At 35.6% G+C, this 17,970-nt stretch overlaps 5 protein-coding genes across 6 annotated transcripts; all 5 read left to right on the plus strand.

Annotated features, from left to right (window-relative positions):
* The first annotated feature begins 29 nt into the window (after positions 1-29).
* Positions 30-8,055, plus strand: LOC129793838 (uncharacterized). The gene is made up of 6 exons (XM_055834324.1): positions 30-315; positions 374-1,587; positions 1,676-1,837; positions 6,153-6,372; positions 6,445-7,658; positions 7,734-8,055. Exons 1-6 carry the CDS (start codon positions 92-94, stop codon positions 7,898-7,900), a joined length of 3,201 nt encoding a protein of 1,066 aa, XP_055690299.1. The 5' UTR covers positions 30-91; the 3' UTR covers positions 7,901-8,055.
* Positions 3,649-5,757, plus strand: LOC129787719 (probable cytochrome P450 9f2). Of its 2 annotated transcripts, none has more exons than XM_055823468.1 (3): positions 3,649-4,053; positions 4,112-5,321; positions 5,417-5,651. In XM_055823468.1, the coding sequence occupies exons 1-3, from the start codon at positions 3,839-3,841 to the stop codon at positions 5,432-5,434; spliced, it is 1,443 nt and encodes a 480-aa protein (XP_055679443.1). In that variant the 5' UTR covers positions 3,649-3,838; the 3' UTR covers positions 5,435-5,651. The 2 variants fall into 2 exon arrangements, with proteins under 2 accessions (XP_055679443.1, XP_055679442.1); XM_055823467.1 differs by having other exon boundaries at positions 3,667-4,053; positions 4,112-5,325; positions 5,417-5,757.
* LOC129787726 (probable cytochrome P450 9f2) lies at positions 7,959-13,105 on the plus strand. The gene is made up of 4 exons (XM_055823475.1): positions 7,959-8,158; positions 9,383-9,783; positions 9,854-11,067; positions 12,552-13,105. The coding sequence occupies exons 2-4, from the start codon at positions 9,569-9,571 to the stop codon at positions 12,716-12,718; spliced, it is 1,596 nt and encodes a 531-aa protein (XP_055679450.1). The 5' UTR covers positions 7,959-8,158; positions 9,383-9,568; the 3' UTR covers positions 12,719-13,105.
* LOC129787723 (probable cytochrome P450 9f2) lies at positions 13,105-14,889 on the plus strand. The gene is made up of 3 exons (XM_055823471.1): positions 13,105-13,319; positions 13,374-14,587; positions 14,656-14,889. Exons 1-3 carry the CDS (start codon positions 13,105-13,107, stop codon positions 14,820-14,822), a joined length of 1,596 nt encoding a protein of 531 aa, XP_055679446.1. The 3' UTR covers positions 14,823-14,889.
* A 443-nt stretch (positions 14,890-15,332) lies between these two features.
* Positions 15,333-17,877, plus strand: LOC129787727 (probable cytochrome P450 9f2). Its single transcript, XM_055823476.1, has 3 exons — positions 15,333-15,679; positions 16,299-17,521; positions 17,587-17,877. The coding sequence occupies exons 1-3, from the start codon at positions 15,471-15,473 to the stop codon at positions 17,751-17,753; spliced, it is 1,599 nt and encodes a 532-aa protein (XP_055679451.1). The 5' UTR covers positions 15,333-15,470; the 3' UTR covers positions 17,754-17,877.
* The last annotated feature ends 93 nt before the right edge of the window (positions 17,878-17,970 follow it).

The following is a 17,970-nucleotide window of genomic DNA, read 5'->3' on the forward strand; positions in this document are numbered from 1 at the left end:
GTATTTTCAAGAGAGAGGCAGACAGTATAGTTTTATTCGCCTTGGTGTTCATACGCAGCGCGAAAATTCGGGCAATTGGATAATCATAAAAATGATTTGGCTTGTGCTGTTGATAGTTGCTATTGCTCTATTTATCTACAGATGGAATAAAAAGCAGGACGAAAAAAGAGCTTTCTATGAATCCAAAGGCATTCCAGTTCTCCCTCAGAAATCACTGTTTTCCTCAATTTTATTTTTACTAAAAATGCTCTCGGGACGACTTGGTCTTGTGGAAATCGTTCAAGATGTCTATTACGGAGTTCGAGAGGATGAAAAGTAAGTTTTATTGCTTAAATTGAGCAATAGGTTACTCAAGAAAAATTTTTTTCCGCAGAGTTGTTGGTGTCTGGGACGGAGATACACCTGTTATCATGCTGAGAGATCCAGATGTTGTTAAACATTTCGGTGTGAAGGAATTCGAGCATTTTCAAGATCGTAGAGAGTTTATTACTGAAGAAATGGATGAGTTATTTGGAAATTCCTTATTCGTCCTTAGAGAACAAAAATGGAGGGATATGCGCTCTACTCTTAGTCCTGCCTTTACGGGCAGCAAAATGCGCCTAATGTGTGATCTAATTGTTGAGATAGGTTTACAAACAGTAGAGTATCTTCAGAACGAAGCTAAAGAAAATGGACTTCAAACGTACGAAATGAAAGAACTCTTATCTCGCGTATCTCACGATGTTATCGCCACTTGTGCTTTCGGCCTAAAGGTAGATTCGTTGACCCATAAGGAAAACGAAGTCTACTTAGCAGGAAAAGAACTTTCAGATTTTGCTAGCGTCCGAAAAATCATGAGATTAATGTTTTATAAATATTTTCCAAAACTTACAATAATGCTTGGTATTAAATCCTCTTCAACGAAAGAAGCCGACTTCTTCAAAAGTTTAGTCTTAGATTCAATGAAGCTTCGTGAGCAACAAAATATTATCCGACCCGATATGATTCATCTCCTGATAGAGGCACAAAAAGGAAAGCTTAGCCATGGACAAGTTGAAAAAGACAGCGCTGGATTTGCCACAGTTGACGAATCTAGTGTTGGATGGACAAAATCCGGAAGAAAATGGACTGAGAATGAATTAGTTGCTCAATGTTTTCTCTTCTTCCTGGCTGGATTTGAATCTGTATCGGCTAGTCTTAGTTTTGCTACCTATGAAATTGGAATTAACCCAGATATCCAAGAGAAACTCTATGAAGAAGTCAAATCAGTTAATGATGAATTAAAAGGAAAACGAATTAATTATGATACACTGCAGAAAATGAAATATATGGATATGGTGGTTTCAGAAACCCTAAGAAAATATGCCCCTGCACCTGTAATGGATAGAGAATGCAACAAGGATATAACGCTGGAGTTGTATGAAAATAAGCAATTAGACTTCAAGAAGAAATACGTGGTTTGGATTCCTATATATTCCTTCCACTGGGATCCTAAATATTTCCCAAATCCTGATAAGTTTGATCCTGAACGATTCAACGATGAGAATAAGCACCTTATTAACCCTTATTCATATATTCCATTTGGAGTTGGACCTAGGAATTGCATAGGTAACTAAGAAAAGGACATAAGAACAAATTTTTTAAAAAACTCTTGAGAATCAATTAACGATTTATTTATTTTTTTTTTAAATTTAAGGTTCTAGATTTGCTTTGATGGAACTCAAGAGCATTCTTTACTATTTGGTGTTAAACTTCAAGTTAGAACCAACCGAGAAAACACAAATTCCACTAAAATTCGCAAAGAGTTTTGGTACCATTAAATCCGAACGTGGAATTTATCTCCAGCTACGTCCTAGAAATTCAACATAACAAAATATTTTTAGTGTAATAAAATTAAGAAATAAATAAAACAAGGTGAGGAAATTAATTGAAAATGTTAATTAAATAGGTAGTAAAAAACAAAATTTGGTAATTTTCAAGGGGCTATTTAACCAAAAGACTTCACATCCAATATTTTAGAAGAAATAATTAAAAGTTTTCAAATATTCTAGTTTTCTTTCTTTCGAATAAGTATTCCCTTCAGTTGGAAAAAAAGAGAAAAATTGGAAAAGTCAATCATAACGCGTCCAGTTATAAGAGTTGGTGTCCCACAACGTGTAGAAGTTTGTTTATGCGTTGTAATACTATTTGTGAGCAGAATTAGTAGACAAATTTAATATTTTTTTTTGTAAAATTCGGCAATTTGATGGATAAAAATGGTCATATCTCTGGTTCTATAAGACCTAAAGAAATTTCTTGACTAGTTCTGGAAAGGTATTAAAACAGGCTATAAATTGACATAAATTTCAATAATTTTCAAGGTCATCTCCAGAACACAAAATGGCGGCTTTTTGTTTTACTAAAACAGTTTTTGGCATTTTTTGTCTCGAAGAAGTGATTCTAGAGGGTTCTGGTGTTCTAGAAAGTTGTAGAGAATTGCAAAACCTTTAATTTGATACCAAATTGAGCAAAATCGGACAAGCCGTTCAAGAGATATGGTTCTTAGAACTTTTCAAATTCAAGAATTTTTCAAATGGCTATATCTTCTAAACGGCGACATAGAATTTCTTCATTTTCGGACTGGTGAAAGATATTGAGTCAGGCTACAACATATCAAAATTTAAAAGAAATCGATAATGGGGATTCGGAGATATTGCCCCTTAAAGTTAGGCAATTTTTGTTTTTGATTTTAGCGCCTCTTGCGGATGTTTTTGAATCTTGCAATGTTCTAGACAGTTGTAGGGCTTCTTGAAACCTTTCATTTGATACCAAGATGGTCAAAATCGGTCAAGCCGTTCTCGAGATATATCGAAAAAACACTTTTTGCTTTAGGCCGCCATATTTGCTAAACCGCTTGACCGATTTTCAAGTATGAATTATCGATGAAAACGTCTCACTGAGCTCTACAACATACTAAAATTTCAGACCTCTAGCTATAAGATAAGTGGTTGACAGTAGTTCAAAATGGCGGACGGCGGCCATCTTGGATTTTAAAAATGCGAAAAAATGAAATTTTACACCCACATTTCTATAGAAAACTTCAAACCGGAAGTCTCTATCTGTTACCGTTCTCGAGATATAAGACAAAGTTTGGACCACCGGCAGGCCGGCCGGATCAAAAATTTTCCACCACCATTTTCGTAATGTGGGATGTCTAAAACGTGCTCATACCAAGTTTGAGCCCGATCTGAGGTGGCCGGTTTTTCCGACGATTACAATACTTGGTGTTGGCCACGAAGTGGAACACCAACTAATTGGCTTGAGTGCGCATCCAAAAGTCGCCGGTTCGAATACAGAACCCGGCAACGCGCCCCATCCGCCAACGTGCAATTAGATCACGTTGACCGGTTGGATCAGGAAATTGATACACTCCTATCCGTAAAATGGCCCACACGTGGTAGTATCTAGCAAGGCCGCCCACTACTTCTCCGCAAGGAGAACAACAACATCATATAGGGCGACCGGCCCTGTTCCTATATGGGACGTAGCGCCAAAATATTTTATGCATAGAATCTCATACTACATAACTGCAGTATTATGTTACAACAATTATTGTGAAATATTATAACGTTGATTCTACCTTAATGATATACGTCCAATATAAGTATGTCCTACCTCACAAGACTTAAAAAACAACACAAATACATCAACGTTGTACATGAATGTTGATTGGAAAATTTTCATACTTCAGATTAGATATAAAACATGTAAATATATAGAGCTTCAACAAGTGATTCAAACAGTATCGTTTTGTACGTTGTGCTGTTCGTACACAGGAGACAAATTCTAACAAAGTGTTTAAATTGAACAAATTAGAAAAATGTTTTGGCTTGTGCTCTTAATCGCCATTGTGGCTTTAATTGTCTATAAAATGTCTCAGAAAGAGAAGGAAAAGAGAGCCTTCTTTGAATCGAAAGGTATCAAAGTCAACAATCCTAAATTTTTCCTCATCACAATGTTTAAACTTTTAACCGGACAAATTGGAATTGTTGAAATGATTCAACAAATTTACTATGAGGTTCAAGGTGATCCAAAGTAAGTTAATTATCTAAAATATTCATAAAACTGGACTTAAGTGGAATTTTACTTACAGAGTTGTTGGCTTCTGGGACGGAAATACGCCTATTATCATGCTCAAGGATCCTGAAGTGGTTAAACATTTTGCTGTAAAGGAATTTGAACATTTCCAAGATCGTAGGGATTTTATCTCTGAAGAAATGGATCCATTATTTGGAAATTCCTTATTCGTACTTAGAGAACAAAAATGGAAGGATATGCGTTCAACTCTTAGTCCTGCCTTTACAGGCTCCAAAATGCGCCTAATGTGTGACCTAATCGTAGAGATAGGCCAACAGATGGTGGAGTATCTTCAAAGAGAATCTAAAGAAAAAGGACTTCAAACATATGAAATGAAAGAACTCTTATCTCGCGTATCTCACGATGTTATCGCTACTTGCGCTTTCGGCATTAAAGTCGATTCGTTGACTCACAAAGAAAATGAAGTCTATCTTGCTGGAAAAATTCTTTCAGACTTCAGTGGTGTAGGAAAAATGATGAAATTCATGTTCTACAGATTTTTCCCAAAGCTCATGATTGCTTTTGGAATTAAAATTTCACCTCCGAAAGAATCAGATTTCTTCAGGACTTTAGTAACAGATTCAATGAAATATCGTGAGATAAATAATGTACATCGTCCCGATATGATTCATCTTCTAATGGAGGCACAAAAGGGAAAATTAAGTCATGGTGAAAGTGAAAAAGATAGCGCTGGTTTCGCAACAGTTGACGAATCCAGTGTTGGATGGAATAAATCTGGAAGAAAGTGGACAGAAACTGAAATAGTCGCCCAGTGTTTTCTTTTTCTACTGGCTGGATTTGAGTCAGTTTCCTCCAGTCTTAGCTTCGCAACATATGAAATTGGAATAAATCCTGAGATACAAAAGAAGTTGTATGATGAAATTAAGTCAGTTAGTGATGCGTTAAAAGGAGAACGCATAAATTATGATACGTTGCAGAAAATGAAATATCTCGATATGGTGGTTTCGGAAACTCTGAGAAAATATCCACCTGCAGCTATCATTGATAGGGAATGCAACAAAGACATAACTCTGAATTTATATAATAATTTGAATTTTGATTTCAAAAAGAAATACGCCGTATGGATTCCAATTTATTCATTCCACTGGGATGCCAAACATTTCCCTAATCCTGAGAAATTTGATCCCGAAAGATTTAGTGAAGAAAATAAACAAATGATTAATCCTAGCATGTACATCCCATTTGGTATTGGGCCAAGGAATTGCGTAGGTGAAGTGATAATTTTATTCTTTTAGTCTACAGTAGAATAATTTTAAACTTTAATAATCTTTTTTACTTCTTTTTTTATATAATATAACAGGATCTAGATTTGCTTTGATGGAACTAAAGAGTGTTCTTTACTACCTGGTGCTTAATTTCAAATTAGAGCCCACCGAGAAAACCCAAATACCTCTGAAATTTGCAAAATCGTTTGGTACCCTTCAGTCAGAACGTGGAATTTATCTTCAGCTTCGTCCTAGGAATTCAATATAACAAATATTTCTAGTGTAATAAAACTAAGAAATAAATAAAGTAAGGTTAATTGAAAATTTTAATTATTAGTATCAAACAAAATTAAGCAATTAACAAAGGGGCTATTTAATCAAAATATTTCATATCTAATACTTTAAAAGGAATAATTAAAACTTTTCAAATATTCAATTTTTTTCTTTTGAATAAGTGTTCCCTTCAGTTGGAAAAATAGAGAAAAATTGGAAAAATATATACTTTTAGTATATACTAATGCATAGAATCTCATACTACAAAATTGCAATTTTATGTTAGAATTATTGTGAAATAGTATTATATTATATTATGGCTTTGACTATCTTTAATAATGTATGTGCCACCTCACAAGACAAAAAAAGAACAACACAAATACATTATGTATGTATATCAACGTTGATTGGAACATTTTCAACAATTCAGATTAGATAGATCGTTTAAATATATAGAGCTTCAGCAAGTGATTCAAACAGTATTGTTTTGTACGCTGTGGTATTCGCACAAAAGAGACAAATTGCAATACAGTGAAGTATTTAAGTTGAATAAATAAGAAAAAATGATTTGGCTTGTGCTTTTAATCGCCATTGTGGCACTATTTGCATATAAAATGTCTCAGAGAGAGAAGGAAAAGAGAGCCTTCTTTGAATCGAAAGGTATCAAAGTTAACACTCCGAAATTTTTCATGATCACAATGGTTAAGCTCATGACTGGACAAATTGGAATTGTTGAGATGATTCAAGAAATCTACAATGAAGTTAAAGGTGATCCAAAGTAAGTAAATCAACTAAAGTTAGTACTCACACAATTTTTTTGGATTGTACTTAAGTGGAATTAATTTTATAGAGTTGTGGGCTTCTGGGATGGAAAAATACCTGTTATAATACTGAGAGATCCAGACGCAATTAAACATTTTGCTGTGAAGGAATTTGAACATTTCCAGGATCGCAGAGACTTTATTAATGAAGAAATGGATCCTTTATTCGGAAACTCCTTATTCGTTCTTAAAGAACAAAAGTGGAAGGATATGCGTTCAACTCTTAGTCCTGCCTTTACAGGCTCCAAAATGCGTCTAATGTGTGACTTAATAGTGGAAATCGGCTTACAAATGGTGGAGTATCTTCAGAAGGAAGCTAAAGAAAAAGGACTTCAAACATACGAAATGAAAGAACTCTTATCTCGCGTATCTCACGATGTTATTGCAACTTGTGCTTTCGGCATTAAAGTCGATTCGTTGACTCATAAAGAAAATGAAGTCTATCTTGCTGGTAAAATTCTTTCAGACTTCAGTGGTGTAGGGAAAATGATGAAATTCATGCTCTACAGACTTTTCCCAAAACTTATGATTGCTTTTGGGATTAGAATTTCTCCTCAAAAAGAATCTAATTTTTTCAGAAGTTTAGTAACAGATTCAATGAAATATCGTGAGATAAATAATGTACATCGTCCCGATATGATTCACCTTCTAATGGAGGCACAAAAGGGGAAATTAAGTCATGGTGAAAGTGAAAAAGATAGCGCTGGTTTCGCAACAGTTGACGAGTCCAGTGTTGGATGGAATAAATCTGGAAGAAAGTGGACAGAAACTGAAATAGTCGCTCAGTGTTTCCTCTTCCTGACGGCAGGATTCGAATCAATTTCCGCAAGCCTTAGTTTTGCAACATATGAAATTGCAATTAATCCTGACATACAGAAGAAGTTGTATGAAGAAGTAAAGTCAGTTAGTGATGCGTTAAAAGGAGAACGCATAAATTATGATATGTTGCAGAAAATGAAATATCTGGATATGTTAGTTTCGGAAACTCTGAGAAAATATCCACCAGCAGCTATTGTTGATAGAGAATGCAACAAAGACATTACCCTGAATTTATATGATAATGTGAGTTTTGATTTCAAAAAGAAATACATCGTCTGGATTCCAATTCATTCCTTCCACTGGGATGCCAAACATTTCCCTAATCCTGAGAAGTTTGATCCTGAACGATTTAATGAAGAAAATAAACACATGATTAATCCAAGTACGTATATTCCATTTGGAATTGGGCCAAGGAATTGTATAGGTAAATATAAAAAGATCTGTCCTTTTTCTGAAGCTAAAGAATTATTAATTTTAATTATTTTTCCTTTAATAATAGGTTCTAGATTTGCTCTGATGGAACTTAAGACAGTTCTTTACTATCTGGTGCTTAATTTCAAATTGGAGCCCACTGAGAAAACACAAATTCCTCTGAAATTTGCAAAATCATTTGGAACTCTTCAGTCAGAACGTGGAATTTATCTTCAACTTCGTCCTAGGATTTGAACGAAAAATGTTTTATATCCTTATTGCACAATTTTTGATGAATTATCATAATACAAAGCATAATGTAAGAACTTTGAAGATTTGAACCATATTTCAACACTTACAAAAAAACAGTTATAAATAAATAAATTGAATTTTATTACAATTCACAAAAATATATTTTGAAAACAAACTTTAAAAATCTTTGAAGACAATGTAATGCCGTTTGATCATTCAGCATAGTTAATATATTATTACACAGATAATTAGAAAAAAAAAGTCAATCATAACGCGTCCAGTTATAAGAGTTGGTGTCCCACAACGTGTAGAAGTTTGTTTATGCGTTGTAATACTATTTGTGAGCAATATTAGTAGGCAAAGTTTATTTTTTTTGTGAAATTCAGCAATTTGATGCATAAAAATGTTCATATCTCTAGTTCTATAACACCTACAGAAATTTCATGATTAGTTCTAGAAAGGTCTTGAAATAAGCTATAATTTGACATATATCTCAATGATTTTCAAGGTCACCTCTAGAACACAAAGTGGCGGATTTTTGTTTCACAAAAAGAGTTTTTCGCATTTTTCGTCTTGAAGGAATGGTTCTAGAGGTTTCTGATGTTCTAGAAAGTTGTAGATAATTGCAAAACCTTTAATTTGATACCAAATTGAGCAAAATCAGACAAGTAGTTCAGGAGATATGGCTCTTAGAACTTTTCAAATTCAAGAATTTTTCAAACTGCGATATCTTCTAAACGGCAACATAGAATTTCTTCATTTTCGGACTGGTGATAGATATTGAGTCAGGCTACAACATATCAAAATTTAAAGGAAATCTATAACAGATGTTCGGAGATATAGCCCTTTAAAGTTAGGCAATTTTTGTTTTTGTTTTTAGCGCCTCTTGCGGATGTTTTTAAAACTTGAAATGTTCTAAACAGTTGTAGGGCTTCTCAATACCTTTCATTTGATACCAAGATGATCAAAATCGGTCAAGCCGTTCTCGAGTTATATCGAAAAAACACTTTTTGCTTTAGGCCGCCATATTTGCTAAACCGCTTGACCGACTTTCAAGTATGATTTGTTTATGAAAACATCTCACTGAGCTCTACAACATACTAAAATTTCAGACCTCTAGCTTTAAGGGAACTGGTCGACGGTATTTCAAAATGGCGGACGGCGGCCATCTTGGATTTTGAAAATGCGAAAAAATGAAATTTTACACCCACATTTCTATAGAAAACTTCAAACCCGAAGTCTCTATCTATTACCGTTCTTGAGCTATAAGGCAAAGTTTGGCGCACCGGCAGGACGGCAGGACGGCAGGACGGCAGGACGGCAGGACGGCAGGCCGGCCGGATCAAAAATTTTCCACCACCATTTTCGTAATGTGGGATGTCTAAAACGTGCTCATACCAAGTTTAAGCCCGATCTGAGGTGGTCGGTTTTTCCGACGATTACAATACTTGGTGTTGGCCACGAAGTGGAACACCAACTAATCAGTATGTACATGAAACCTCTCAGATTAGATATAAAGCTTTTGTATATAAGTAACGTACATAATACACGGTAAGAGGTAAAAACATAACTGTCCGAAACGAAAAAACAGTACGATTTTGTACGTTTAGAAGTTCACACGCATCTTACAGAGCTTAAAAACACGCGTTTTACTAAATAAATCACGTAAAAATGATTTGGCTCATTTTCTTAGTTGCCGTTGTGGCCCTTCTTGTATACAGAATGTTCCAAAAGGAAAAGGAAAAGACAACTTTCTTCACATCAAGAGGAATCAAGGTGAAAAATCCGCAATTCTTCATGCTTTCCTTATTCAAGCTCTTAACTGGTCAAATGGGAGTTGTGGAATTGCTACAAGAAATCTACTACGAAGTTCCAGAAAATGAAAAGTAAGTATTAATCGTTTTAATTCAATTTATTTGTAAAAAGTTTTAAAAAATATATAATTATTTTCTTTAGAGTTGTTGGTTTTTGGGATGGAGAAACGCCTATTATCATGCTGAAGGATCCAGCCGTGTTAAAAAATTTTGCAGTTAAGGAATTTGAACATTTTCAGGATCGAAAAGACTTTTTGTCCGAAGAAATTGACCCATTGTTTGGAAATTCCCTTTTTGTGTTGAAGGAACAAAAATGGAGGGATATGCGCTCAACTCTTAGCCCTGCCTTTACAGGTAGCAAAATGCGCCAAATGTGTGACCTCATCATTGAAATAGGCATGCAGATGGTAAATTATCTACAAAAGGAGGCTAAAGATAAAGGGATTCAATCCTACGAAATGAAAGAACTCTTGTCTCGTGTAGCTCACGATGTTATCGCTACGTGTGCTTTTGGAATTAAGGTAGATTCGTTAACGAATAGAGATAACGAAGTCTATCTTGCTGGTAAAGAACTGTCAGATTTCAATGGTATTGGAAAATTTTTGAAGTTCATGTTCTACAGATTTTTCCCAAAGCTCATGATAGCTAGTGGAATGCAAATTTCTCCTGTAAAGGAGTCAAACTTCTTCAGGAGCTTAGTTACAGATTCAATGAAATATCGTGAACAACAAAATATAGTCAGACCTGATATGATTCATCTCCTAATGGAAGCACAGAAAGGAAAACTAAGTCATGGTCAAGGAGAAAAAGATAGTGCTGGTTTCGCAACAGTTGATGAATCCAGTGTTGAATGGAAGAAAACTGAAAGGAAGTGGACGGAAACTGAGATAGTTGCTCAGTGTTTTCTTTTCCTACTGGCAGGATTCGAATCAATTTCCGCAAGCCTTAGCTTTGCCACCCATGAAATTGGAGTTAATCCTGACGTCCAAAAAAAGCTCTATGAAGAAATTAAGTCAGTTAATGATGGACTCAAAGGAGAGCGCATAAATTATGATATGTTGCAGAAAATGAAATATCTTGATATGGTGGTTTCAGAAACACTAAGGAAGTATCCACCAACAGCTATCGTTGATAGAGAATGCAATAAGGATATCACACTAGAATTGTATGAAAATAAACATTTTGACTTCAAAAAGAATCACGCCGTGTGGATTCCAATTTATTGCTTTCACTGGGATGCTAAACACTTCCCAAATCCTGAAAAGTTTGATCCTGAACGCTTTAGTGATGAAAATAAGCACATGATTAATCCTAGCACATACGTCCCATTTGGCATTGGGCCTAGGAATTGCATAGGTAAAGTGATATTAGCTGTGTTTCTTTCAGACACAGCTTTTGTGTACCGAGCAAAATCGAAAGTCGTCAGATCGGACTCAAACTTGGGATGAGCACGAATTAGGGTCCCCACATTCCAAAAAACGTATGCGCCAAAAAAATTTTTTTTCCGGCCGGCCGGCCGGATTATAAACTTAAATTGCAAGAGAACGGTGATAGATAGAGACTTGTGGTAAACGGCGAAGTTTAAATATCGACCTGAAGAAATCCGATTATGAGGTCAAATCCACCCCCCACCCCCCGTCTGCCATTTTGAATAACCTCAAAATTTTGTTTTCGCTATATCTCAGCCGCTATTATAGCTAGAGGGTTGAAATTTTGATATGTTGTAGGGGCCATTAAGATTTACTGCAGACCAGGCAATGGCACTGGTCTGGACTTGCCGGTTTCTTGCGGCCCGGTTGCCGATGTCTTTTAGGGTAGGCTCTGTGTGTTACCCCATATGTGTATCTTTTAGTTTCCCCACACATATCTTTTTGCCTTACCCTTACCACCTGATAGGGGCCTTTTTCTGTGTCCTCCAAGGTCGCGTCTTCGGCCTACCATGCTACTATTTAATTATCACAGATAATTATCACAGGTGATATCACAGATGGGGTATCACGTGGTTTCCAACGATACCTCATTTTCGAAAATCGGTCAAGCCGTTTAGTCAATATGGCCGCCACAATTTTTCATCGAAAATCGACCATAACTCGAAAACGGCTTGACCGATTTTGATCAACCCGGGGTCAAATGAAAGATCTCAACAAACCCTACAACTCTCTAGAATATCAGAAGTTTCAAAAGTGACCGCTAGAGGGCCAAAAATCAAAAACAAAATTTTCGATTAGTTTTCGATGAATATCTCGAAAACGACGACATAATTTTTTTTTCATTTTTTGATATGTTGTAGCTGACCCAGCTGACCATATTATCTAGCTTCATGCCAAAAATGAAGAAAATCTATGGATCCATTCTCGAGATATAGCCTTCCAAAGTTGGCATGTCATATCTCGGGTTCTACAAGTCCGATCTTGATCAACTCAAGCGCAAATGAAAGGTTTCGAGAAACCCTACAAATGTCTAGAACATTGCAACTTCGAGAAATTACCGCAAGAGGCGCTAAAATCAAAAACAAAGTTTTCGAAAATGGTGACATAAATTTTTTTCATTTTTCGATATGTTATAGCTGACTTCGAGACCTTTAAAACAAAAAAAAATTATGAAAATCTATGGATCCGTTCTCGAGATATGGCCTTTTAAAGATTTGTTAGCGTATGGCTTTTCTACTTTCCCCGACTTTGCGCGTATTTAAATTAATTTGCGTTCTAGTTTGCTCTCACAAAATTGGTACACTGAAAGAAACACAGCTCTCGTAAGCTTGGTCAGCTTACCTGTACATTTTTTTCCTTTAATTCTCAAGTAAAAAATATTAATCTTAACTACTTTTCTTTAAATAATAGGTTCTAGATTTGCTTTGATGGAGCTCAAGACTGTCCTTTACTACATGGTACTTAATTTCAAATTGGAGCCCACTGAAAAAACTCAAATTCCTCTTAAAATGGCAAAATCCTTTGGAACTCTTCAGTCTGAACGTGGAATTTATCTTCAGCTTCGTCCTAGGAATTAAACTAAAAAAATTTTATATCGCTGTATAAGTTTTGATGAATTATCATAATGCAACACATAATGAAAAGAGTTCGAAGAATTGAACAAAATTTTTAACACTTGAAAAACTAAATTAAAATATAAACTAAAAATTGCACTCCTTAATAATTGAGAAAAACTTCAAAAATCAGAAAATTTGAAAAATCTGTAAATAAAATACATTCATATTGGATTACAGCGCTTTTGTATATAATGTGGTGTACATAATATACAGATTGCGCGGTTAGAGTTAAAGAACATAAGTGTGGAAAACAAACAGCAGTGTATATTTAGATGTTCAGAAGTTCATATGTATCATCCCACAGAGTACAGAAAAAACGCGCGTTTCATTAATTAAATCGTTTAAAAATGATTTGGCTCATATTCTTAGTTGCCGTTGTGGCCCTTATTGTATACAGAATGTTCCAAAACGAAAAGGAAAAGACAGCTGTCTTCACATCAAAGGGTATCAAGGTGAAAAGTCCGCAATTCTTCAAGATTTCCTTATTCAAACTCTTAACTAGACAAATTGGGATTGTGGACATGGTACAAGGAGTCTACTATGAAGTCCCAGAGAATGAAAAGTAAATTTTATTTCGCTCGATTTACAAAATGTTAAAAAATGATTTTTTTTTCAGAGTTATTGCCTTTTGGGATGGAAACACACCTATTATCATGCTGAAGGATCCAGATGTGGCGAAGAATTTTGTCGTTAAGCAATTTGAACATTTTCAGGATCGGAAAAAATTGTTGAGTGAAGAATTTGATCCACTGTTTGCAAATTCTCTCATTATGTTGAAGGAACAAAAATGGAGGGATATGCGCTCAACTCTTAGTCCTGCCTTTACAGGTAGCAAAATGCGCCAAATGTGTGATCTTATCGTTGAGATAGGTTTACAAATGGTAGATTATCTACAGACGGAAGCTAAAGAAAAGGGCCTTCAAACCTACGAAATGAAACAGTTCTTGTCTCGCGTGGCTCTCGATGTTATCGCTACTTGTGCTTTTGGTATAAAGGTAGACTCGTTAACGAATAGAGATAACGAAGTCTATGTGGCCGGTAAAGCCCTCACTAATTTTAGTGGGATTGGAAGAACATTAAAGTTCATGTTGTACAAATTTTTCCCAAAGCTCACGATAGCTAGTGGAATGCAATTTTCTCCTGTGAAAGAGTCTAACTTTTTCAGAAGCTTAGTCACAGATTCAATGAAGCATCGTGAACAACACAACATTATCCGTCCCGATATGATTCATCTGTTGTTGGAGGCACAGAAAGGAAAACTGAGCTATGGTCAAGGGGAAAAAGACAGCACAGGATTTGCAACAGTTGATGATTCCAGTGTTCAATGGAAGAAAACTGAAAGGAAGTGGACGGAAACTGAAATAGTTGCTCAGTGTTTCGCATTCCTGGGAGCTGGATTCGAATCAATTTCTGCAAGTCTTAGTTTTACCACCTATGAAATTGGAGTTAATCCTGACGTCCAAGAGAAACTTTTTGAAGAAATTAAGTCAGTTAATGATGAACTCAAGGGAGAACGAATAAATTATGAAATCCTGAAAAAAATGAAATATCTGGATATGGTGGTATCAGAAACACTAAGAAAATACCCATCTACAGCTATCCTTGACAGGGAATGCAACAAGGATATAACGCTGGAATTGTATGAAAATAAGGAATTAGATTTCAAAAAGAATTACTCGATTTGGATTCCAATTTATTCCTTCCACTGGGATCCTAAATACTTCCCTAATCCCCAGAAATTTGATCCCGAAAGATTTAGTGAAGAAAATAAGCACAAAATCAATCCCAGTGTTTACGTTCCTTTTGGAGTTGGACCTAGGAATTGTATAGGTAAAGTTCTAGATTTAAGTTCATTTTCTTCAATTTTTTTTTCTAATATCTTAAATATTTTAATTTAGGTTCTAGATTTGCTCTTATGGAACTCAAAAGCATAATTTATCATCTAGTATTGCATTTTAAGTTGGAGCCAACTGCAGAAACTCAAATTCCCTTAAAAATGGCCAAATCTTTCGGTGCTATTGAATCTGAACGTGGGCTTTACCTTCAGCTTCGTTCAAGAAATTGAAATAAAAGTTGAAATGTTGTAAATTTTTAACCAATGAAATAAAAAAAAATTCTTATGCAATGAAAAATGCGAAATTACACATTATTTTGTCGAAATTCATTTTATCTTTTCAACCAAGTAAATGAAGAAAAAGTTCAACCAGCTAAGTATGATTATATATAGCTAAAGCACATACATATAAACCTATGTATTGAAAGTATGAGATCAACACCTCACACTATCAAAGCTCACAAACTTACAGAGAATTGTTTATGCTATAAATACACAAATGTTTTCATTTTTGTCTTTTTTTGTATTGGATTTTTGATAATGGTTTAGTGAAATTTTATGTATATAGGTACGTGCCTAAAAAATATACAGCACCAAAACATCTATGAATTATGTATCCAGCTTATGTGTAAATATTTCGCGACTCTCAGTTGTAAATTACTCATGCTCGTGTTCAAGGTTAATTCTTGAGATTAGATAAACAAAAAAATTGAGCTTGGTTCTGTAAAAATCTTCTGAATCGTGTGTCGTTAAAACCGTGATGTTGTATGTACTTTCGATTAATTAGTTTTGGAGTTGAGTCAGTTTGACTTGGAACGTTGAGGAGAGAACTCAAGTTGAGCGCAAGAGTGTTTAGCACCAGCAATTAAAATCATTAAAATGTTCCTGTTTTTGCTTATTTTACTAGTCATTTTTGTTGTATATAAAATCCATGATTTAGATACGAAAAATGGGGATTTCTTCTTCAATCGTAACATTAGGAGTGTTAAGAGAAGAGGTGTCCTAAATGGCTTATTAAAGGTTGTACTACGACAAGTTTCAATGGTGGAAATTATTTATGAAATGTACTATGAGCATCCCCGTGAAAAGTAAGTAGGAAATGCATTAAATTAATACGGAAAAGACTTGAAATATTTTTTAAAGACGAGGTAAATTGTCGCTTCGCTCCAATTTACCTCGCCCCGCTTCGCGGGGATTTGTTGCGCTTCGCGCAAATTTTAGAGGAAAAAAAATTGTGATGGTTTGATTGAGGCCACTTATAAATCCCGGAGAAAAATTTCGGAAAGAGAAGAAATCAATTTCATACAACACTTTAGGCGACAAATTCAAAAATTTGCAAAAACTGCATGAAATCTCTATGGGGGCTACCTGAAGGGGGGCTTTGGGGGAAAAATGAATACGGCCATCTGAAACCGCCTGTTATAAGGAGCCTCTGTACCAAATTTCATCGCGATCGGATAAACGGTGTGGATTTGTATAAAAAAGTCGGAACGACGATTACCAACAAACAGGCCTTTCTTTATTATATAGATAAGCTAAAATTGGATTTTATTTTTGAAGCCTTATCTTCTCCTATAAAAATTTATCAGAATGTTTAAGAGCGATTTCGAGTATTTTTATCAACTCCAAATTGCACAAGAAACCCTTAAAATTACGTCTTGTAAAATTCCTTAAATTCTCAAGATTTTTTTAAAACCTTTTTTTTAGACTTGTCGGTTTCTGGGATATGGGGAGACCGACAATCCTGCTAAGAGATCCCGAACTTGTGAAAACGGTTGCAGTTAAGGAGTTCGATCGCTTCCAGGATCGTCGAGCTGTGATTACAGAGCAAATGGATGAGCTTTTCGGAAATTCCCTCCTAATGCTGAAAGCTCAAAAATGGAGGGATATGCGATCAACCCTTAGCCCAGCTTTCACCGGAAGCAAGATGCGCGTTATGTGTGAACTTGTCGTGGAAATCTGTGAGCAAATGGTTGAATTCGTAAAGCAGGATGCCAAGGTGAAAGGACCACAGGAATATGAAATGAAAGACCTCTTTTCCCGCCTTACAAATGACGTAATCGCCACTTGTGCCTTTGGCGTTAAAGTGGATTCACTCAAGGAGAAGAAGAATGAATTCTATCTATCAGCTCAGGTACTTTCGAACTTCCTGGCTCCAACAAAAGGACTCAAAATTGTCTTCTACCGTCTTATGCCCACCATCATGAAGGCACTCAATGTTAAAATTAATGAACCACGTGAGACAGCCTTTTTGCGAACACTGATAACTGAATCAATGAAGATAAGGGAAGAGAAAAATATCGTACGCCCTGATATGATTAATCTTCTAATGGATGCGAGGAAAGGCAGACTGACTCATGCAACTTCCGAGAAGGATTCTTCACAATCAGCAGGATTTGCCACAGTTGAGGAGTCAAATATTGGATTGAGAACAGTGCGAAGAGAGTGGACAGATGATGAAATCCTCGCTCAGTGCTTCCTTTTCCTCCTTGCGGGCTTTGAAACCTCATCTTCGGTTCTGAGCTTTACAGCCTATGAAATCGCTGTGAATCCTGATGTTCAGGATCGTCTGTTCGAAGAAATTAAAGCAGTTCACGATGAGCTGGATGGAAAAAGTCTGACTTACGATAATCTTCAGAGGATGAAGTACATGGATATGGTTGTGTCTGAGAGTATGAGAAAGTGGCCAGCAGCTCCTTTTGTAGATCGCGTTTGCAACAAAGAATTTAAGCTAGAATTCGACAAGGGAAGGTATTTTGATGTACCCGTTGAAACTACTTTCTGGATTCCCATCGTGGCCTTCCACCGAGATCCACAGTATTTCCCAGATCCTGAAAAATTTGATCCTGAACGTTTCAGTGATGAAAATAAATCGTCCATCAATCCCAACACTTATCTACCCTTTGGTGTAGGTCCTAGGAATTGTATAGGTGAGTTAAAGAATATTTAATTTTTTTTGAAGAATTTAAGAAAATTAATTTATGACTATTTTTAGGCTCAAGATTCGCTCTTATGGAAGTAAAATCAATCCTCTTTTACCTCATCCTGAATTTCTCTTTGGAAATTACGGACAATACCCAAGTTCCTATCAAATTGGCCAAGTCCCTCAATAGCTTCCAGGCTGAGAATGGAATTCACCTCAAACTACGACCACGCGTATGATTAAATGCTCTCCATTCATTATAATTTTTCATCATTAGCATTACAAAGGGAAAGTTAAATCAATATCCTACCCTAATTGTAGCAATATGCCGCGATTTCTAATAAAATAAACTGAAAGGTCAAATAGATATTTTATTATTCATTTTTGTGCTCACAGAAAGGATGTGTGAGGAAGAATGAAAACTCAAAAGAAAGCTTCAGAACCTAAATTTGTGTT

The sequence above is a fragment of the Lutzomyia longipalpis genome, chromosome 1 (genome assembly GCF_024334085.1).
Source record: "Lutzomyia longipalpis isolate SR_M1_2022 chromosome 1, ASM2433408v1".
Lineage (NCBI taxonomy): Eukaryota > Metazoa > Arthropoda > Insecta > Diptera > Psychodidae > Lutzomyia > Lutzomyia longipalpis.

What these genes read in the sequence shown, in the direction of transcription:
- LOC129793838 (XM_055834324.1), top strand. Translation starts at nt 92, where the DNA reads ATGATTTGGCTTGTGCTGTTGATAGTTGCTATTGCTCTATTTATCTAC. An exon ending in GGAGTTCGAGAGGATGAAAA is followed by an intron (nt 316 to 373) that starts GTAAGTTTTATT and finishes TTTTTTCCGCAG; the next exon opens with AGTTGTTGGTGTCTGGGACG. An exon ending in TGGGCCAAGGAATTGTATAG is followed by an intron (nt 7,659 to 7,733) that starts GTAAATATAAAA and finishes CTTTAATAATAG; the next exon opens with GTTCTAGATTTGCTCTGATG.
- LOC129787719 (XM_055823467.1), top strand. Translation starts at nt 3,839, where the DNA reads ATGTTTTGGCTTGTGCTCTTAATCGCCATTGTGGCTTTAATTGTCTAT. An exon ending in GAGGTTCAAGGTGATCCAAA is followed by an intron (nt 4,054 to 4,111) that starts GTAAGTTAATTA and finishes TTTTACTTACAG; the next exon opens with AGTTGTTGGCTTCTGGGACG. An exon ending in TGGGCCAAGGAATTGCGTAG is followed by an intron (nt 5,326 to 5,416) that starts GTGAAGTGATAA and finishes ATAATATAACAG; the next exon opens with GATCTAGATTTGCTTTGATG.
- LOC129787726 (XM_055823475.1), top strand. Translation starts at nt 9,569, where the DNA reads ATGATTTGGCTCATTTTCTTAGTTGCCGTTGTGGCCCTTCTTGTATAC. An exon ending in GAAGTTCCAGAAAATGAAAA is followed by an intron (nt 9,784 to 9,853) that starts GTAAGTATTAAT and finishes TATTTTCTTTAG; the next exon opens with AGTTGTTGGTTTTTGGGATG. An exon ending in TGGGCCTAGGAATTGCATAG is followed by an intron (nt 11,068 to 12,551) that starts GTAAAGTGATAT and finishes TTTAAATAATAG; the next exon opens with GTTCTAGATTTGCTTTGATG.
- LOC129787723 (XM_055823471.1), top strand. Translation starts at nt 13,105, where the DNA reads ATGATTTGGCTCATATTCTTAGTTGCCGTTGTGGCCCTTATTGTATAC. An exon ending in GAAGTCCCAGAGAATGAAAA is followed by an intron (nt 13,320 to 13,373) that starts GTAAATTTTATT and finishes TTTTTTTTTCAG; the next exon opens with AGTTATTGCCTTTTGGGATG. An exon ending in TGGACCTAGGAATTGTATAG is followed by an intron (nt 14,588 to 14,655) that starts GTAAAGTTCTAG and finishes ATTTTAATTTAG; the next exon opens with GTTCTAGATTTGCTCTTATG.
- LOC129787727 (XM_055823476.1), top strand. Translation starts at nt 15,471, where the DNA reads ATGTTCCTGTTTTTGCTTATTTTACTAGTCATTTTTGTTGTATATAAA. An exon ending in TATGAGCATCCCCGTGAAAA is followed by an intron (nt 15,680 to 16,298) that starts GTAAGTAGGAAA and finishes CCTTTTTTTTAG; the next exon opens with ACTTGTCGGTTTCTGGGATA. An exon ending in AGGTCCTAGGAATTGTATAG is followed by an intron (nt 17,522 to 17,586) that starts GTGAGTTAAAGA and finishes GACTATTTTTAG; the next exon opens with GCTCAAGATTCGCTCTTATG.